The 15,724-nt window shown below is 44.7% G+C and overlaps 1 protein-coding gene across 1 annotated transcript in view; it reads right to left on the bottom strand.

Annotated features, from left to right (window-relative positions):
• LOC124622823 (WAS/WASL-interacting protein family member 3-like) overlaps positions 1 to 12,404 on the bottom strand; it is a 112,439-nt gene extending 100,035 nt beyond the window's left edge. Inside the window, exon 1 of the mRNA XM_047148614.1 lies at positions 12,389 to 12,404. Within this exon, the coding sequence (XP_047004570.1) occupies positions 12,389 to 12,404 (16 nt within the window). The remainder of the gene's footprint in view (positions 1 to 12,388) is intronic.
• Positions 12,405 to 15,724: the final 3,320 nt, after the last annotated feature.

Below are 15,724 nucleotides of genomic sequence, written 5' to 3'. Positions count from 1 at the left end.
TCCTGTAACAAAGTGTTTGAAGTCACGCTGGTACGTTCTGTTGCTGTGTGTTTCCATTCCATGATTAATGTGATTTGAAGAGAAGTAATAAAATGAGCTCTAACATGGAAAGTAAGCGTTTCCGGACACATGTCCACATATTTTCTTTTTTTGTATGTGAGGAATGTTTCCTGAAAGTTTGGCCGTACCTTTTTGTAACACCCTGTATATTGTGTTACCAATACTTGGTTCTGTTGGAGATGCTCATCCTCTCTAAAGTCAAAACGCGTGCTTCGAGCCATTGTTTATTGGTGGATTGAGAGAGCAGTCCTGGATCACTGGGGGGAAGCCGCGAGACGCCAGTGGCTGCCAGTGGGCTCTCTCCTCCTCCCCCCCCCTCCCTCCCCCGCTGTCCCTGCGGCCGGCCACCCCTTCGCCCAGCTCTCTCGCATTCACGCTGCCGGCTGAGTGCCGCGGCCGAGCTATCACCGAGATGAGTCACGGCGGCCGTGCCTCGAGAGGTTTCCGCCCACTCAGGCTGAAAACAGTGGCCCCTCTCCCACCCCCACCCCCAACCCCCTGCTGCCCCTGCGGGCGGCAGTCACACCTCCCCGGAGCGCTCAATTGGTGCTCTGCCGAGGCGCGTCCTCGCTCCGCTTCGGTAAAAGGTGCGTATTGATTTTCCAGTTTGAATACTTGTCTTTAAAATGCGTGAATTGGTCTCGTCGCTTGCGCGGCCGGCCTCCGGGGGCTGGGCTGCTCTGGTCTCGTCTGGGCCGGGGCCCTGCTCTTCCCTACACCCTTCTCGCTCGCCTCCCGCGGGACTCCGATACCCCCGTTTTCTCCACCGCTCCGAACCGCACCCTTAACTCGCAATCCTTCACGAATAGATCGCGCTCTCATGAGTTCTGAATATCCATCTACAGTGGAAAACTCATAACTTAATCATAGCTAGCACTTGGTTCAAGAATCATGAAAGAAGGTTGTATACATGTGTTGTGTACATAGTTCCGCGTAGTCAACGCGTACACAACTTTCCCACTAGAGCGCGCCCCGCTAAGCACAACAGCGCAGGCGCAGCGCTCGTCCGTCTCCGCACTACGAGATGGCGCTATCCTAGAGACGGACCAAATTCTGCTTCCGCCGATCCGCGTATCAATATGTAACGCAGCCAATGAGATCGCAGCTAACGTAGAACCATTTCTCCTCGCGGATCACACTCGCGCAGTGATACATGAACGCGTGAGGTATTATAACGAGTGTACAGACCTCCGATTAGTCAGTCTGCATTAGTCTGCATTTGTCTGTACCAGTCTATAGTCAAGTTTCAGTCTGCGCCTAATAAGATTATCATATTCCTGTACATAGCCATGAAGAGAAATGTATAGACACTTTGTCAAGTATCAGAGATATGTGAGAGTAAGATTAACGTACCAAGACCAAAGGAATTTCAGATTGTCAACTGTAAACAGCATCCAGAATCAAGTTACGTACCATCTATGCTTTTTATTATTTTAATAAATGTGTGTGAAAATTAATCAAGTTCTGTTTAAAGTTGGTCACCGTCAATCTGCTACTCTAAGCGTGCAAGTAGTATTTCTATCGTCTGACCTAACGGCAGAAGATAAACACGCCACGATAAGACCACGAGACATATTGCGGACACTCGCCTACTTCGTTAGAGCGACAAGTCAAATAATCTGATGGTGTGTGCACCGAAGGTCTTACAGTACGCACACCACAACATGGAAGTACCCTGGAGATACTAAAAGTTTTCAGATAGATTATATAATGGTAAGACAGAGATTTAGGAACCAAATTTTAAATTGTAAGACATTTCCAGGGGCAGGGGTGGACTCTGACCACAATCTATTGGTTATGAACTGTAGATTAAAACTGAAGAAACTGCAAAAAGGTGGGAATTTAAGGAGATGGGACCTGGATAAACTGAAAGAACCAAAGGTTGTACAGAGTTTCAGGGAGAGCATAAGGTAACAATTGACAGGAATGGGGGAAAGAAATACGGTAGAAGAAGAATGGGTAGCTTTGAGGAATGAAATAGTGAAGGCAGCAGAGGATCAAGTAGGTAAAAAGACAAGGGCTAGTATAAATCCTTGGGTAACAGAAGAGATACTGAATTCAATTGATAAAAGGAGAAAATACAAAAATGCGGGAAATGAAGCAGGCAAAAATGAATACAAACGTCTCAAAAATGAGATCGACAGGAAGTGCAAAATGGCTAAGCAAGGATGGCTAGAGGACAAATGTTAGGATGTGGAGGCTTATCTCATGAGGGGTGAGATAGATACTGCCTACAGGAAAATTAAAGAGACCTTTGGAGAAAAGAGAACCACTTACATGAATATCAAGAGCTCAGATGGAAACCCAGTTCTAAGCAGGGAAGGGAAGGCAGAAAGGTGCAAGGAGTATATAGAGGGTCTATACAGGGGCGATGTTCTTGAGGACAATATTATGGCAATGGAAGAGGATGTAGATGAAGACGAAATGGGAGATACGATACTGCGTGAAGAGTTTGACAGAGCACTGCAAGACCTAAGTCGAAACAAGGCCCCGGGAGTAGACAACTTTCCATTAGAACTACTGACTGCCTTGGGAGAACCAGTCCTGACAAATTATATCATCTGGTGAGCAAGATTTATGACACAGGTGAAATTCCCTCAGACTTCAAGAAGAATATAATAATTCCAATCACAAAGAGAGCAGGTGTTGACAGATGTGAAAATTACCAAACCATCAGTTAAGTCACAGCTGCAAAATACTAACGCGAATTCTTTACAGACGAATGGAAAAACTGGTAGAAGCCGACCTCGGGGAAGATCAGTTTGGATTCCGTAGAAATGTTGGAAGACGTGAGGCAATACGGACCCACGACTTATCTTAGAAGAAAGGTTAAGGAAAGGCAAACCTACGTTTCTAGCATTTGTAGACTTAGAGAAAGCTTCTGACAATGTTGACTGGAATACTCTCTTTCAAATTCTGAAGGTGGCAGGGGTAAAATACAGGGAGCGAAAGGCTATTTACAATTTGTACAGAAACCAGATGGCAGTCGAGGGACATGAAAGGGAAACAGTGGTTGGGAAGGGAGTGAGACAGGGTTGTAGCCTCTCCCCGATGTTATTCAATCTGTATATTGAGCAAGCAGTGAAGGAAACGAAAGTAAAGTTCGGAGTAGGTATTAAAGTCCATGGAGAAGAAATAAGATCTTTGAGGTTCACCGATGACATTGTAATTCTGTCAGAGACAGCAAAGGACTTGGAAGAGCAGTTGAACGGAATGGACAGTGTCTTGAAAGAAGGGTATAAGATGAACATCAACAAAAGCAAAACGAGGCTAATGGAATATAGTCGATTTAATCGGGTGATGCTGCGGGAATTAGATTAGGAAATGAGACACTTAAAGTAGTAAAGGAGTTTTGCTATTTGGGAAGCAAAGTAACTGATGATGGTTGAAGTAGAGAGGATATAAAATGTAGACTGGCAATGGCAAGGAAAGCGTTTCTGAAGAAGAGAAATTTGTTAACATCGAGTATAGATTTAAGTGTCAGGAAGTCGTTTCTGAAAGTATTTGTATGGAGTGTAGCCATCTATGGAAGTGAAACATGGACGATAAATAGTTTGGACAAGAGGAGAATTGAACCGTTGTCCTCCCGACTGCACGTCCAATGTGTTAACCACTGCGCCATGTCTCTCGGTAGGTAAATCTTTCCAGGCTTAATAAGCAATAAATAAATAAAATAATTCCCTATTACGGCTGCTGCTAGTCTCCGACCAATGATGAGACGTAACAAAGAATTTGCAGTGAGTCCACCACTTGCTCTCGGATGGCAGGCGCAGATGGTGTCACAGTACAGTGATCCTCCCTTGTCGTCGACCGGAGCCTTGACGACGAGCAACTGCCAAATGTGAATGCCCCACAAATATGGATACTGCGCGATTCGACCAGTGGGCCAAATGGAGACCCACATGGAGGACCCTTTCAAATACTATCAGGTGCTGACAAAGTCGTCTCTCGAGAGCACGCGGTATCCCCCAGTCCTCCACAGTGATCACTCAACATCTGCCCCCTTATATACGCGATACCAAGCTTGGTAACAACGGTAATGGAAATGAGTGTTTGGCGTCATTGGCCGGGAGGCACAGGGCAGGTCCGGCCGCCTTGGTGCAGGTCTTATATTACATTCGACGCCACATTGGGCGACCTGCGCGCCCGATAGGAATGAAATGATGATGAAGACAACACAACACCCTGTCCCTGAGCGGAGAAAATCCACGACCCAGCCGGGAATCGAACCCGGGCCCGTAGGACGGCAATCCGTCACGCTGACCACTCAGCTATCGGGGCGGACGGTAACAATGGTAAACACGAACAACACTAACGCTGTCTGGTTACCGCTTTACCTATCAAAGAGAACTACAACGCTAGTCGTTTAAGTATCCACCGATTCTGTGTGCATGTTCTAAGCTACGTTGGCCTTCGACCATGTCTTCTGGGTGCTTATTTTTTTGTGTGTTCAAATGATAAGCAGGAAGCTCGTATTTTACCACTACTGTCGTGTTTTTCCGCTTTCTTATGGGCTTTCTCTTGCATTTGTGCAATCACTTGCATTGAAATGGAGCTGACATTCATTAAACCAAGGAGAAATTTTGATCAAGTCTTTCGGCATTTCCTTAATATCGTCAAATGATGATACTTCGAACAGTCTTACAGTGTTGGTAACCCTGGTAACACCCAACACACCAGTCAAGGCAATAGTGAAATATCAGTGCCGAAGAGACAGATATGAGACGCTCGCGTGCAATCTCTGACGTCATGCAGCAAATTAAAGCGGCCGCGATGCCAACATAAAATCACTTCTAATCATGTTGTGCTCTAGTATCTACCTCGGTGACACTGTGCATACGTGATGGGACTTTTCATTGGATCTCACTTGAACTGCCCGTTGAATTGTGAATGAGCCTGGTATCAGCAAATGTTGTTGAGCGGAAGGACTCGACTTCGGGTAATTTAAAACATCATTCATATTAAAAGGAACATATTTCGAACTCAGAACTGAAAAGGATTGACAATAACGTGAACAATCGGTGGTCTTGAATTTATAACAACTCGGAATTACATAATACGATAACTGCACCGAGGTAAAGGCAGTAAAATAAATTAAGTATTAAGTATGGAGAAAATGAGCCTTTAGAGCTCAAACAATGAAAGAACCACAGAAACAGTCGTGAAACTACACTCCTGGAAATGGAAAAAAGAACACATTGACACCGGTGTGTCAGACCCACCATACTTGCTCCGGACACTGCGAGAGGGCTGTACAAGCAATGATCACACGCACGGCACAGCGGACACACCAGGAACCGCGGTGTTGGTCGTCGAATGGCGCTAGCTGCGCAGCATTTGTGCACCGCCGCCGTCAGTGTCAGCCAGTTTGCCGTGGCATACGGAGCTCCATCGCAGTCTTTAACACTGGTAGCATGACGCGACAGCGTGGACGTGAACCGTATGTGCAGTTGACGGACTTTGAGCGAGGGCGTATTGTGGGCATGCGGGAGGCCGGGTGGACGTACCGCCGAATTGCTCAACACGTGGGGCGTGAGGTCTCCACAGTACATCGATGTTGTCGCCAGTGGTCGGCGGAAGGTGCACGTTCCCGTCGACCTGGGACCGGACCGCAGCGACGCACGGATGCACGCCAAGACCGTAGGATCCTACGCAGTGCCGTAGGGGACCGCACCGCCACTTCCCAGCAAATTAGGGATACTGTTGCTCCTGGGGTATCGGCGAGGACCATTCGCAACCGTCTCCATGAAGCTGGGCTACGGTCCCGCACACCGTTAGGCCGTCTTCCGCTCACGCCCCAACATCGTGCAGCCCGCCTCCAGTGGTGTCGCGACAGGCGTGAATGGAGGGACGAATGGAGACGTGTCGTCTTCAGCGATGAGAGTCGCTTCTGCCTTGGTGCCAATGATGGTCGTATGCGTGTTTGGCGCCGTGCAGGTGAGCGCCACAATCAGGACTGCATACGACCGAGGCACACAGCGCCAACACCCGGCATCATGGTGTGGGGAGCGATCTCCTACACTGGCCGTACACCACTGGTGATCGTCGAGGGGACACTGAATAGTGCACGGTACATCCAAACCGTCATCGAACCCATCGTTCTACCATTCCTAGACCGGCAAGGGAACTTGCTGTTCCAACAGGACAATGCACGTCCGCATGTATCCCGTGCCACCCAACGTGCTCTAGAAGGTGTAAGTCAACTACCCTGGCCAGCAAGATCTCCGGATCTGTCCCCCATTGAGCATGTTTGGGACTGGATGAAGCGTCGTCTCACGCGGTCTCCACGTCCAGCACGAACGCTGGTCCAACTGAGGCGCCAGGTGGAAATGGCATGGCAAGCCGTTCCACAGGACTACATCCAGCATCTCTACGATCGTCTCCATGGGAGAATAGCAGCCTGCATTGCTGCGAAAGGTGGATATACACTGTACTAGTGCCGACATTGTGCATGCTCTGTTGCCTGTGTCTATGTGCCTGTGGGTCTGTCAGTGTGATCATGTGATGTATCTGACCCCAGGAATGTGTCAATAAAGTTTCCCCTTCCTGGGACAATGAATTCACGGTGTTCTTATTTCAATTTCCAGGAGTGTATTAGAGTTTTAATATTAGAAAAAAAACGCTTCAATTCTTCTTTAGTCGTAACAACAGGGCAGCCAGAATACATTAATTTGAAGAATACAAGCAGCCCAATCTATCTGAAATGATGGTTAACCATTCTAATACATTTGTTGCCTGTGCCCAAACATCAAGGTGCTTGCCTAAACTGGCCGGTAGCACTGAACACTGTCCGTAATTGCAAAACAAAAAGAAATGCTGATACACGTCAAATGACAGCAACAGTATAACCCTCTTCAAGCCTCTAAATAACAAACGTATGCCCATGCGCAACTGCAGTACAGATAAAAGACTATTAGTTAACAGATGACAATTATGCAGTGCCAGACACAATACTAAATAGAGAAAAGAATGGGCGGGTTTCAAGAAAGACAATTAAATCAAGCTACAAGTAATGGAAATGAATCAGCTTTAAATTTTACTCCTTAACTTTAATTTTTGCTGTGATAATAGTTCATTAAAAACATTTATGGCCGAATTAAGATAAAATGTACTATTTAGGGATGGCCAAAGTACAAGCATCACCTTGAATGACAGATAATTCACACAACATTGGTGCACTTTTAAATATTTGTTGTCTTAGCGACACTACAAGAGCGATTCTATATAATATGAAATTATGCACACTGTAAGGGATTGCTAATCAAAGATAGGTACTCGAAAAATACACCTCCAATAATATCAGCGTTACGGACTAGCGTTAGCCATCAGAGGAGCTCAAACACCGAAACTGAAATAAGCAGCATTTAAATAGTGAAAGGCACACAGAGGCGTACTAACAAAATTGCTTACAGTTTTCAGCCCGCTTTCGTCCTACCAGTACACTGGCGGGGACAAACACACACTCCCAAACCGTCATACGCATAAGACGGCATTTCCGACTGGAAGAATAGTATTATCTAACATCAGGCTTAACATGAGGGGAAAAAAAATCAATCTAATTCTGGAGCACAGCATTGTATGGTAGCGAACCATGGACTGTGAGGGAACCGGAAAAGAATAGCATAAAAGCGTCTGAGGTGAGATGCCTCAGAAGGATGTTGTAAATTAGGTGGACTGACGAGGTAACCAGTAAGGAGGTCCTTCTCAGCAGTCATGGCGCTGCAGTCATGGACTGTGCGACTGGTCCCGGCGGAGGTTCGCGTCCTCCCTCGGGCATGGGTGTGTGTGTGTTTGTCCTTAGGATAATTTAGGTTAAGTAGCGTGTAAGCTTAGGGACTGATGACCTTAGCAGTTGTCTCAAAAGATTTCACACACATTTGAACATTTTTTTGGTTCTTCTCAGAATCGGCGAGGAAATGTACGTATGGGAAACCCATCGGGACAAGATGATAGGACACGCGTTTAGACATCATGGAATAACTTCCGTTGTACTAGAAAGAGCTGTAGAAGGTAAAAACTGTAAGGAGAGACGAATATTGCAGTATATCCGACAAAGGACTGAGGACGGTGTTCGTTACTCTGAGGTGAAAGGATAGGCACAGGAGAAGAAGTCGTGGCGGGGCGCATCAAACGAGTCGGAAGATTGATGAAAAAAAAGTAAATAAAAATTACTTGCTCGTGCTGTCAGCCAATAATATGGCAAATATGGACAGATTAAATGTATATACATTTTTTTCTCTCTTCCACGTAGATAACAGTTTTTAACAAAATAGAAAAAAAACGCCGCGCGGAGTAGCTGCGCGGTCTATGGCGTCTTGTCACGGTCCGCGCGGCTCCCGCCGTCGGGGGTTCGAGTCCTCCCTCGGGCGTCGGTGTGTGTGTTGTCCTCAGCGCAAGTTAGTTTAAGTTCGATTAAGTAGTGTGTAAGCTTAGGGACCGATGATCTCAGCAGTTTGGTCCCATACGACCTTATCACAAATTTCCAAAAAAAACATTTCCAAAAAAACTCCGCCCGAACAGGCCATGAAGGCCTTACGGCACCGACCGGCCGCCGCGTCATCCTCAGCCCGAAGGCGTCACTGAATGGAGATATGGAGGTGCATGTGCTCAGCACACAGCTCTCCCAGCCGTGTCAGTTTACTAGACCAGAGCCGCAACTTCTCAATCAAGTAGCTTTTCAGCTTGCCTAGCCCGAAAGCGTCACTGGCTGGGGATACGGAGGGGCATTTGGTCAGCACACAGCCCTCGCGGCAGTACGCCAGTTTACGAGACCAGAACCGCTACTTCTCAATCATGCAGCTCTTCCGTTTGCCTCACAAGGGCTGAGTGCATCTCGCTTGCCAGTAGCGCTGGGCAGACCGGATGGTTACCCATCCAAGTGAAGCCCAGCCCGACAGCGCTTAACTTCGGTGATCTGACGGGCATCGGTGTTACCATTGCGGCAAGGCCGTTGGCTTGGTTTTTAATAGATCAAGAAAAAAGGCATATAACACTGCATAATGTCACTTCTTTGATAACCAAAGCTTAGAAGTGCATGTGTCTTTGGGCCAAAAGATAAACAATTTCGTCTGCAACAAGCAGACACCCGAAACCAAAAACGTCTATTAAATGTGAGTCGTACTATCAGGGCCTCTAAATGTCATATATGTGTTTTACTACAACAACGCACCAATAGGCGATAAACAGCGTTTTCTTGTAACAAAAATCGCTGCTTCCTAGTGACCTGTGGTGAGTGCACTTTTCCTGACGACATTACAGACACTGCTGAAAAATATGGTTACAGCGTCGTTATGTCAAACTTGCAGTGTAGTTGAATCTACGTAGCTTAAACGAAGAAATACATTATCAACAGCAAAGACCAAAGGTAACGCCGCAGTTGTTTAAGCTGTACTGTCCACTGCCTCACTATCCACGGGATGACCAATACTAGAAAATCCTGTCGTCGGAGAGAACGAATTCAGGGCTGACCACTATGTGCAGTACTACGGCGATATTCCCTCTACACCTGCTGGTGACAAGAACCGCTTGTCATACTGAACTGGAATTCATCTGAAAAGCTGTTCCACAACCGTCCAGACCAATTTCGATTCTCGCACCGCTCTAATATTTGAGCAGTCGATAGAAAGACATAGCAACTGTTTCTTAGAATAAAGTCCGACACTAAGCATGAAATAGATCGAAAAATATGTTGATGCCTGAAGCATCAGTCAGGGCTGAAGCAACTTGCCCAGAGAAGTGAACTTACTTTGTCTAAAAAACGGTCTCCGCTCTGTTGCACGCTGCCATGAATTCCGAACGACACATACACACTGCTGTTCTGTCCAGCTTCTGGTAACTACAGCTGTTTTCCTTCTTGCTTCTCTCGCGTCAGAGTCGTAAAGAGAGAGAGAGAGAGAGAGGAAGAAAGAGAGAGGGGAGAGAGAGAGAGAGAGAGAGAGAGAGAGAGAGAGAGAGAGAGAGAGAGATTCTCAAGTTTAAATGCAAATTTACTTCATAATTTTCTGTTTTAACGACAACTGCTATTAAGAACCCAAATAAGGAGTATAGTTTTATTCGAAATAGATATAATTATTTTGTTCATATCGGCAGTTAATTAGATTAAGAAAAAGGCTGGTCATGAGTTCCTCGTCACCACTTTTCGCTTTGACGATATGAGATTACAAACGTCTGAGCGTTAGAAAGGAAAGTGACGGGTAAACTTTTTTGTAGGCCGGCCTATGCGCAATGGTTCGGTAAAGTCGTGAAAAAATTAAGCAGGGAATGAGGAATATTTTACTGGCCGTTGCGCGATAGGAAATTCAGACTCTGTGGAGCCATCTTGTGGGTAAGTGGGCTTGTGTCTGTCAACATAGCAGGCTGTAAGAGACAATCCATTCAATTCATACGTTGGTTTACGGTGAAGTGACATGGTGTCACTTCGACGAAACAGAGCCCTATGCATTTTCCTTGTAGCAAAATCTGACTATTATCTTTAACAACTGGACCATCGAACAAATCCATTGACGAAAATACGGAAATATAGTGTTATTAACGTCCCATATTACAAAAACATGTGCGCGTAAGTGCAGCATGTACACCCATTTCGGGATTTTTTTTTTCATTACTGGCTTTTGATCTTTAGGTCGTACAACCATCTCTTACTGATTCAGTGTATGTGTGTGTATGTGTGTGTGTGTGTGTGTGTGTGTGTGTTTGTGTGTGTGTGTGTGTGTGTGTGTGTGTGTGTATGTTTGTGTGTGTGTGTGTGTGTGTATGCTCGAAATTGAAAAAATAAATGTATCACATTTATGAAAGTAAATTGCCACATTAGAAGATTAATCAAGCTGATACCTGAATACGTGTATTAAGAATTCCGTTTGCTAGTTTACATTCAGGCTGCATGTGAAAAGAAGTGTGATTTATCCCTCCTCTTGTTACTCAATCACATTTACAATAAGAATCGTTTAAAGCCTGAATTAGATGGTAGTGACTAAGAAATAATCCGCGATTGAATTCTGTGCAGTTTATGAAGCTTACAAATATCTTGTTTAACTATGTTGAGCCAGGGTGTCGAGGCAATGTTCGATTGCATTCCTTAATATCTACGTTTGCTGCGTTTCGGTATCTGACATTGGCCTTCTCATTAGCGACTTGCTCTTCCTTATGGTGTAGTCCTTAGATCTGATATTCTCAAGAGCGGTTCATATGAATTGCTCTCATGTTTGGTTGCAGTGGATCCAAAAATAAAACTGCAATGAATACACAAATGCAAACAAAGCATAAGAACAGTCAACATAAAAGCGCTGGAACATCCCTAGTTATTCGTAGCTGTCACTAAAATATTTACCTTAAAATGCCCATTTAATGATATGCACAGCTCGTATATTGCCCTAAAAGCTGTTAATACATTATTTTAAAAGCGGTCTTCTTCCGCAAACTCCTACGATTTGTGAAAGTACTCTTGTTTCTGCCTCTTGAGCCGTCGAAGATTTATTGTTAATTTGTGGACTTCGTTAATCAGCTCTCGAGTCGAATCCTGTAAGTTTCGGCGGCCTCCCTCCATTACCGCTGATTTGAGCGTGAATGCGAAGACAAAGCGATAAATCTCGTACTTCTTCGGCCGATAAAGTACATCAAAGTCGGGGATCCTTTGAGATTCGGAATCCCCGAGTTTTAGCTTGTCAAGCTACCAAATGAGTGAACGAACCACTAATTAACAGGGAGAAATGCTCTGTGAAGCTTATGCCTGATAACTGCCCTAATCGGAAACCACTGGAGGCTTCTTTCTGCGGATTTTCCCGCTAACTCACAAAACTTCCTCTTTTGCAAGACGATAAATCCTTAGCCTGATGCCTTCTCAGTGCTTCGACTAAGACAGAGAAAGTCTGGTTCTTAAAAATCGACAAAGTACGGTCACGACGTCTCGGATTTTTTTCTGAACACGTCTCAATTCAATTATATTACGAGGGCAACAGAGGAACGATAGAAAAAATAACTTAACGAAGTAGATCGAAATAAAAAACTCAATTAGTCAGTTGGCTATCTGCTACATCCTAAAGACTGAAAAGACCATATGTGCGGAGACCGTACATTTAGTTATGCTATCCACCGCGAGCAGATGAAATTTACTGCATTCTCCATTAACACGAAAGAAAAATAAATGATATGTGAAATTCTTTGGATGAGGAACTAAAGATTGTTGCATGTCTCGATGAAATTAATTCAAGAAAATTATCATCTAGAGATATTGCCACACCGATTCAGCTGAAAAAATAAATAGTTGAGCACGCTGATGTCCAGCATCATGTCAAAACTCCCGCAGCAAGGGCTTCTATGATGCAAGACGTACCTGCATTGGGCGACATCTCTGATGCTAAAATACAGGGAAAAAAACGTGTTCGTGGACTGAGAAATAACGGCTGAAAGAAACTAACTCAGGAGTTGTGACATCATAAACAATCCGTGAAAAGTTATTGGAGGATATTTCAGGCAGCTAATAGGTGAAAAATCCGAAATTAATAAAAAAGGTTTGTTCTTCAAACATAAAGGTTTTACTTGCTAAACGTAAACTTTTTATTAAAGTAATCAGACGTTTGAAGCTGTATCGTACGTGGCAGCTCGATTCTTTAAGGAATCGGTACTGGGGGCATGGCGGTGGTGTTACTGTTTTAAACCTGAAGCGGCAACGAAACAGAATTTTATCCGCGTATTGGCAATGTTTTTACAATGAAGGAACTACAACTAAGAGCTTTCTTTTTTGGCAGTATGTAGGAGTGATGGGCGTTGTGTTATGTCATTGGCTATGCGATTTTCTTCTTGTAACTGTGTACTAAGTGAAGATAGGTTTCTGCCAGTTAGGGTTATGACTCTAAATCTTGTTTTGAATTTTCGTCCAGCTTGTCCTATTTTCTCATAAGTTTCGAATTTTAGCTTACAAACTCCTGAATGTGTAAATTTAAAGTGTTGTTCTACGTTACGATAAGTTTGCGATCGCAACGTGTCGCATGGTCTGGAGGCAGTTTTTAGGTTGGTATTTTGAAGTGTAAGTATAATTTTGAGAAGAATAGTGGTTATGATACCACTACAAGCGGCAAAATTTATACCAGAAAATTACATACAAATGAAACAAAAATAAAAGACAACATTACTTTAACAAGGACACATTTTAGCAAAAATACACATTTCAGCACCATACCATACTAAAGAAACATATCAGTTAAAATTCGACTTGCCCTACAGAAAACCAATATAAAAACTGGTTTCAAAACACGCAACGCACTGCTATCACAAATTTGTTGTAACACAGAAAAATCCTGTAAATATTTACACGTCCAGGTGTTTAGAAGTTAGAATACAGTAACTGTGAGAAAATTACTATCGAAAAACTGGACGAAATTTAAAAACAACATTTAAAGAACATCTGAATCCGACTAGCACGAACCTATTTTCATTTAGTACACACTTAAAAGCACAAACCATACAGCCAGTGACATACAATGAAGAGCCAAAGAAACTGGAACACCTGCCTGATTTCTTGTACGGCCCCCGCCAGCACCCAGAAGTGCCGCAACACGACGTGGCATGGACGACTAATGTCTGAAGTTGTGCTGGAGGAAATTGACGCCATGAATTCTGCAGGGTTGTCCATAAATCCGTAAGAGTACGAACTGGCGGAGATCTCTTCTGAATAGCACGTTGTAAGGCATCTCAGATGTATAGGGAGTTTAGTAGCCAGCGGAAGTGTTTAAACTCAGGAGAATGTACCTGGAGCCATACCGCAGCAATTGCGGATGTGTGTGGTGTCGCATTGTCTTGCTGGAATGCTGAGTGGACATGAATAGATGCAGGCGATCAGACAGGATGCTTACGTACGCTGTCACCTGTCAGAGTTCTATCTGGACATATCAGGAGTCCCATATCACTCCAATTGCACATGCCCCACACCATTACAGAGCCTCCACCACATTGAACAGTCCCTGCAGAGATGGAGGGTCCACGGATTCATTCATAAGGTGGTCTCCATATCCGTACACGTTCATCCGCTCGATACATTTTGAAACGAAACTCGTCCGACCACGAAACATGTTTCCAGTCATCAACAGTACAATGTCGGCGTTGACGGCCCAGGAGAGGTGTAAAGATTTGTGTCGTACAGTCATCAAGGGCACAACAGAAGGCCTTCGGTCTGAAAGCCCATATCGATGATTTTTCGTTGAATGGTTGGACGCTGACACTTGATGGCCCAGCATTGGAATTTGCAGCAATTTGCGGGCGGGTTCCTCTTTTGTCACTCGCGTTGAACCATTCTCTTCAGCCGTCGTTGGTTCCGTTCGTGCAGGAGCTCTCTCCGGTCGCAGCGATGTTGGAGATTTGATGTTTTACCGGATTCCTGATATTCACAGTAGACTCAAGAAATAGTCGTACGGGAAAATCCCCACTTCATCGCTACCTCGGAGATTCCGTGTCCCATCGCTCGAGCGCCGACCATAACACCACGTTCAATCTCACTTAAATCTTGATAACCTGCCATTGCAGCAGCAGTAACCGATCTAACAGCTGCGCCAGGCACTTCTTGCCTTACGAGTATACAGCCATTGCCGACCGCAGCGCCGTACTCTACCAGTTTACATACCTCTGTTCTTCAATACGCATGCTTATACCAGTTTCGTTGGGGCTTCAGTATAATACAGTGTCTTTCAGCTAGGAGCCAAGGAGCACATTGATGACGCATGGAGCAACCGCTGGTATGTACTACAATAAGTGGAGTACTATTCCCACGCCGGTAGACGTGGTAGCGCCTGAACTGCCAACATCGGACTACATAACAAGACAAAAATGACGTAGCTGACATTTGCCGTAAGCGCTTCGTTTCTTGTGTTATGCAAGAACATTGAACACTTTTCTCTTCTCATGGTGCGACCATTGTGCTAACAAGGGAACCTCCCCATAGCACCCCCCTCAGATTTAGTTATAAGTTGGCACAGTGGATAGTCCTTGAAAAACTGAACACAGATCAATCGAGAAAACAGGAAGAAGTTATAGGAACTACGAAAAAAATAAGCAAAATATACAAACTGAGTAGTCCATGCGCAAGATGGGCAACATCAAGTATGACGTGAGCTCAGGAGTGCCGTGGTCCCGCGGTTAGCGTGAGCAGCCGCGGAAGGAGAGGTCCTTGGTTCAAGTCTTCCCTCGAGTGAAAAGTTTTAATTTTTTATTTTCAGACAATTTCCAGTTCAGGCACTCACATATAATCAACTCCCCTCTCCAAAATTCAGATTTGCTTGGACATATGCAAGATTTGACGGTCCACACACGGAAAAATTTGAAAACGTTAAAAACATATGTTATGACAGAGCACAGGGAAAACTGTGCGACTGTGAAACTGTTGCATTCATTTCTTGCAGTTTATGTGACAAACTCTTATGTTTTCATCACGTTTTTGGGAGTGATTATCACATCCATAAGAAAACCTAAATCGGACAAGGTAGAAGAATCTTTTTACCTATTCGCCAAGTGTACAAGTTATGTGGGTCGACAACATATTCCTGTCATGTGACGCATATGCCGTCACCAGTATCGTATAGAATATATCAGACGTGTTTTCCTGTGGAGGAATCGGTTGACCTATGACCTTGCGATCAAATGTTTTCGGTTCCCATTGGAGAGACACGTCCTTTCGTCT

Source organism: Schistocerca americana, chromosome 7 (genome assembly GCF_021461395.2).
Source record: "Schistocerca americana isolate TAMUIC-IGC-003095 chromosome 7, iqSchAmer2.1, whole genome shotgun sequence".
Lineage (NCBI taxonomy): Eukaryota > Metazoa > Arthropoda > Insecta > Orthoptera > Acrididae > Schistocerca > Schistocerca americana.
The sequence above is the reverse complement of the archived record's forward strand: the minus strand, read 5'-3'. Positions and strand labels throughout refer to the sequence as shown.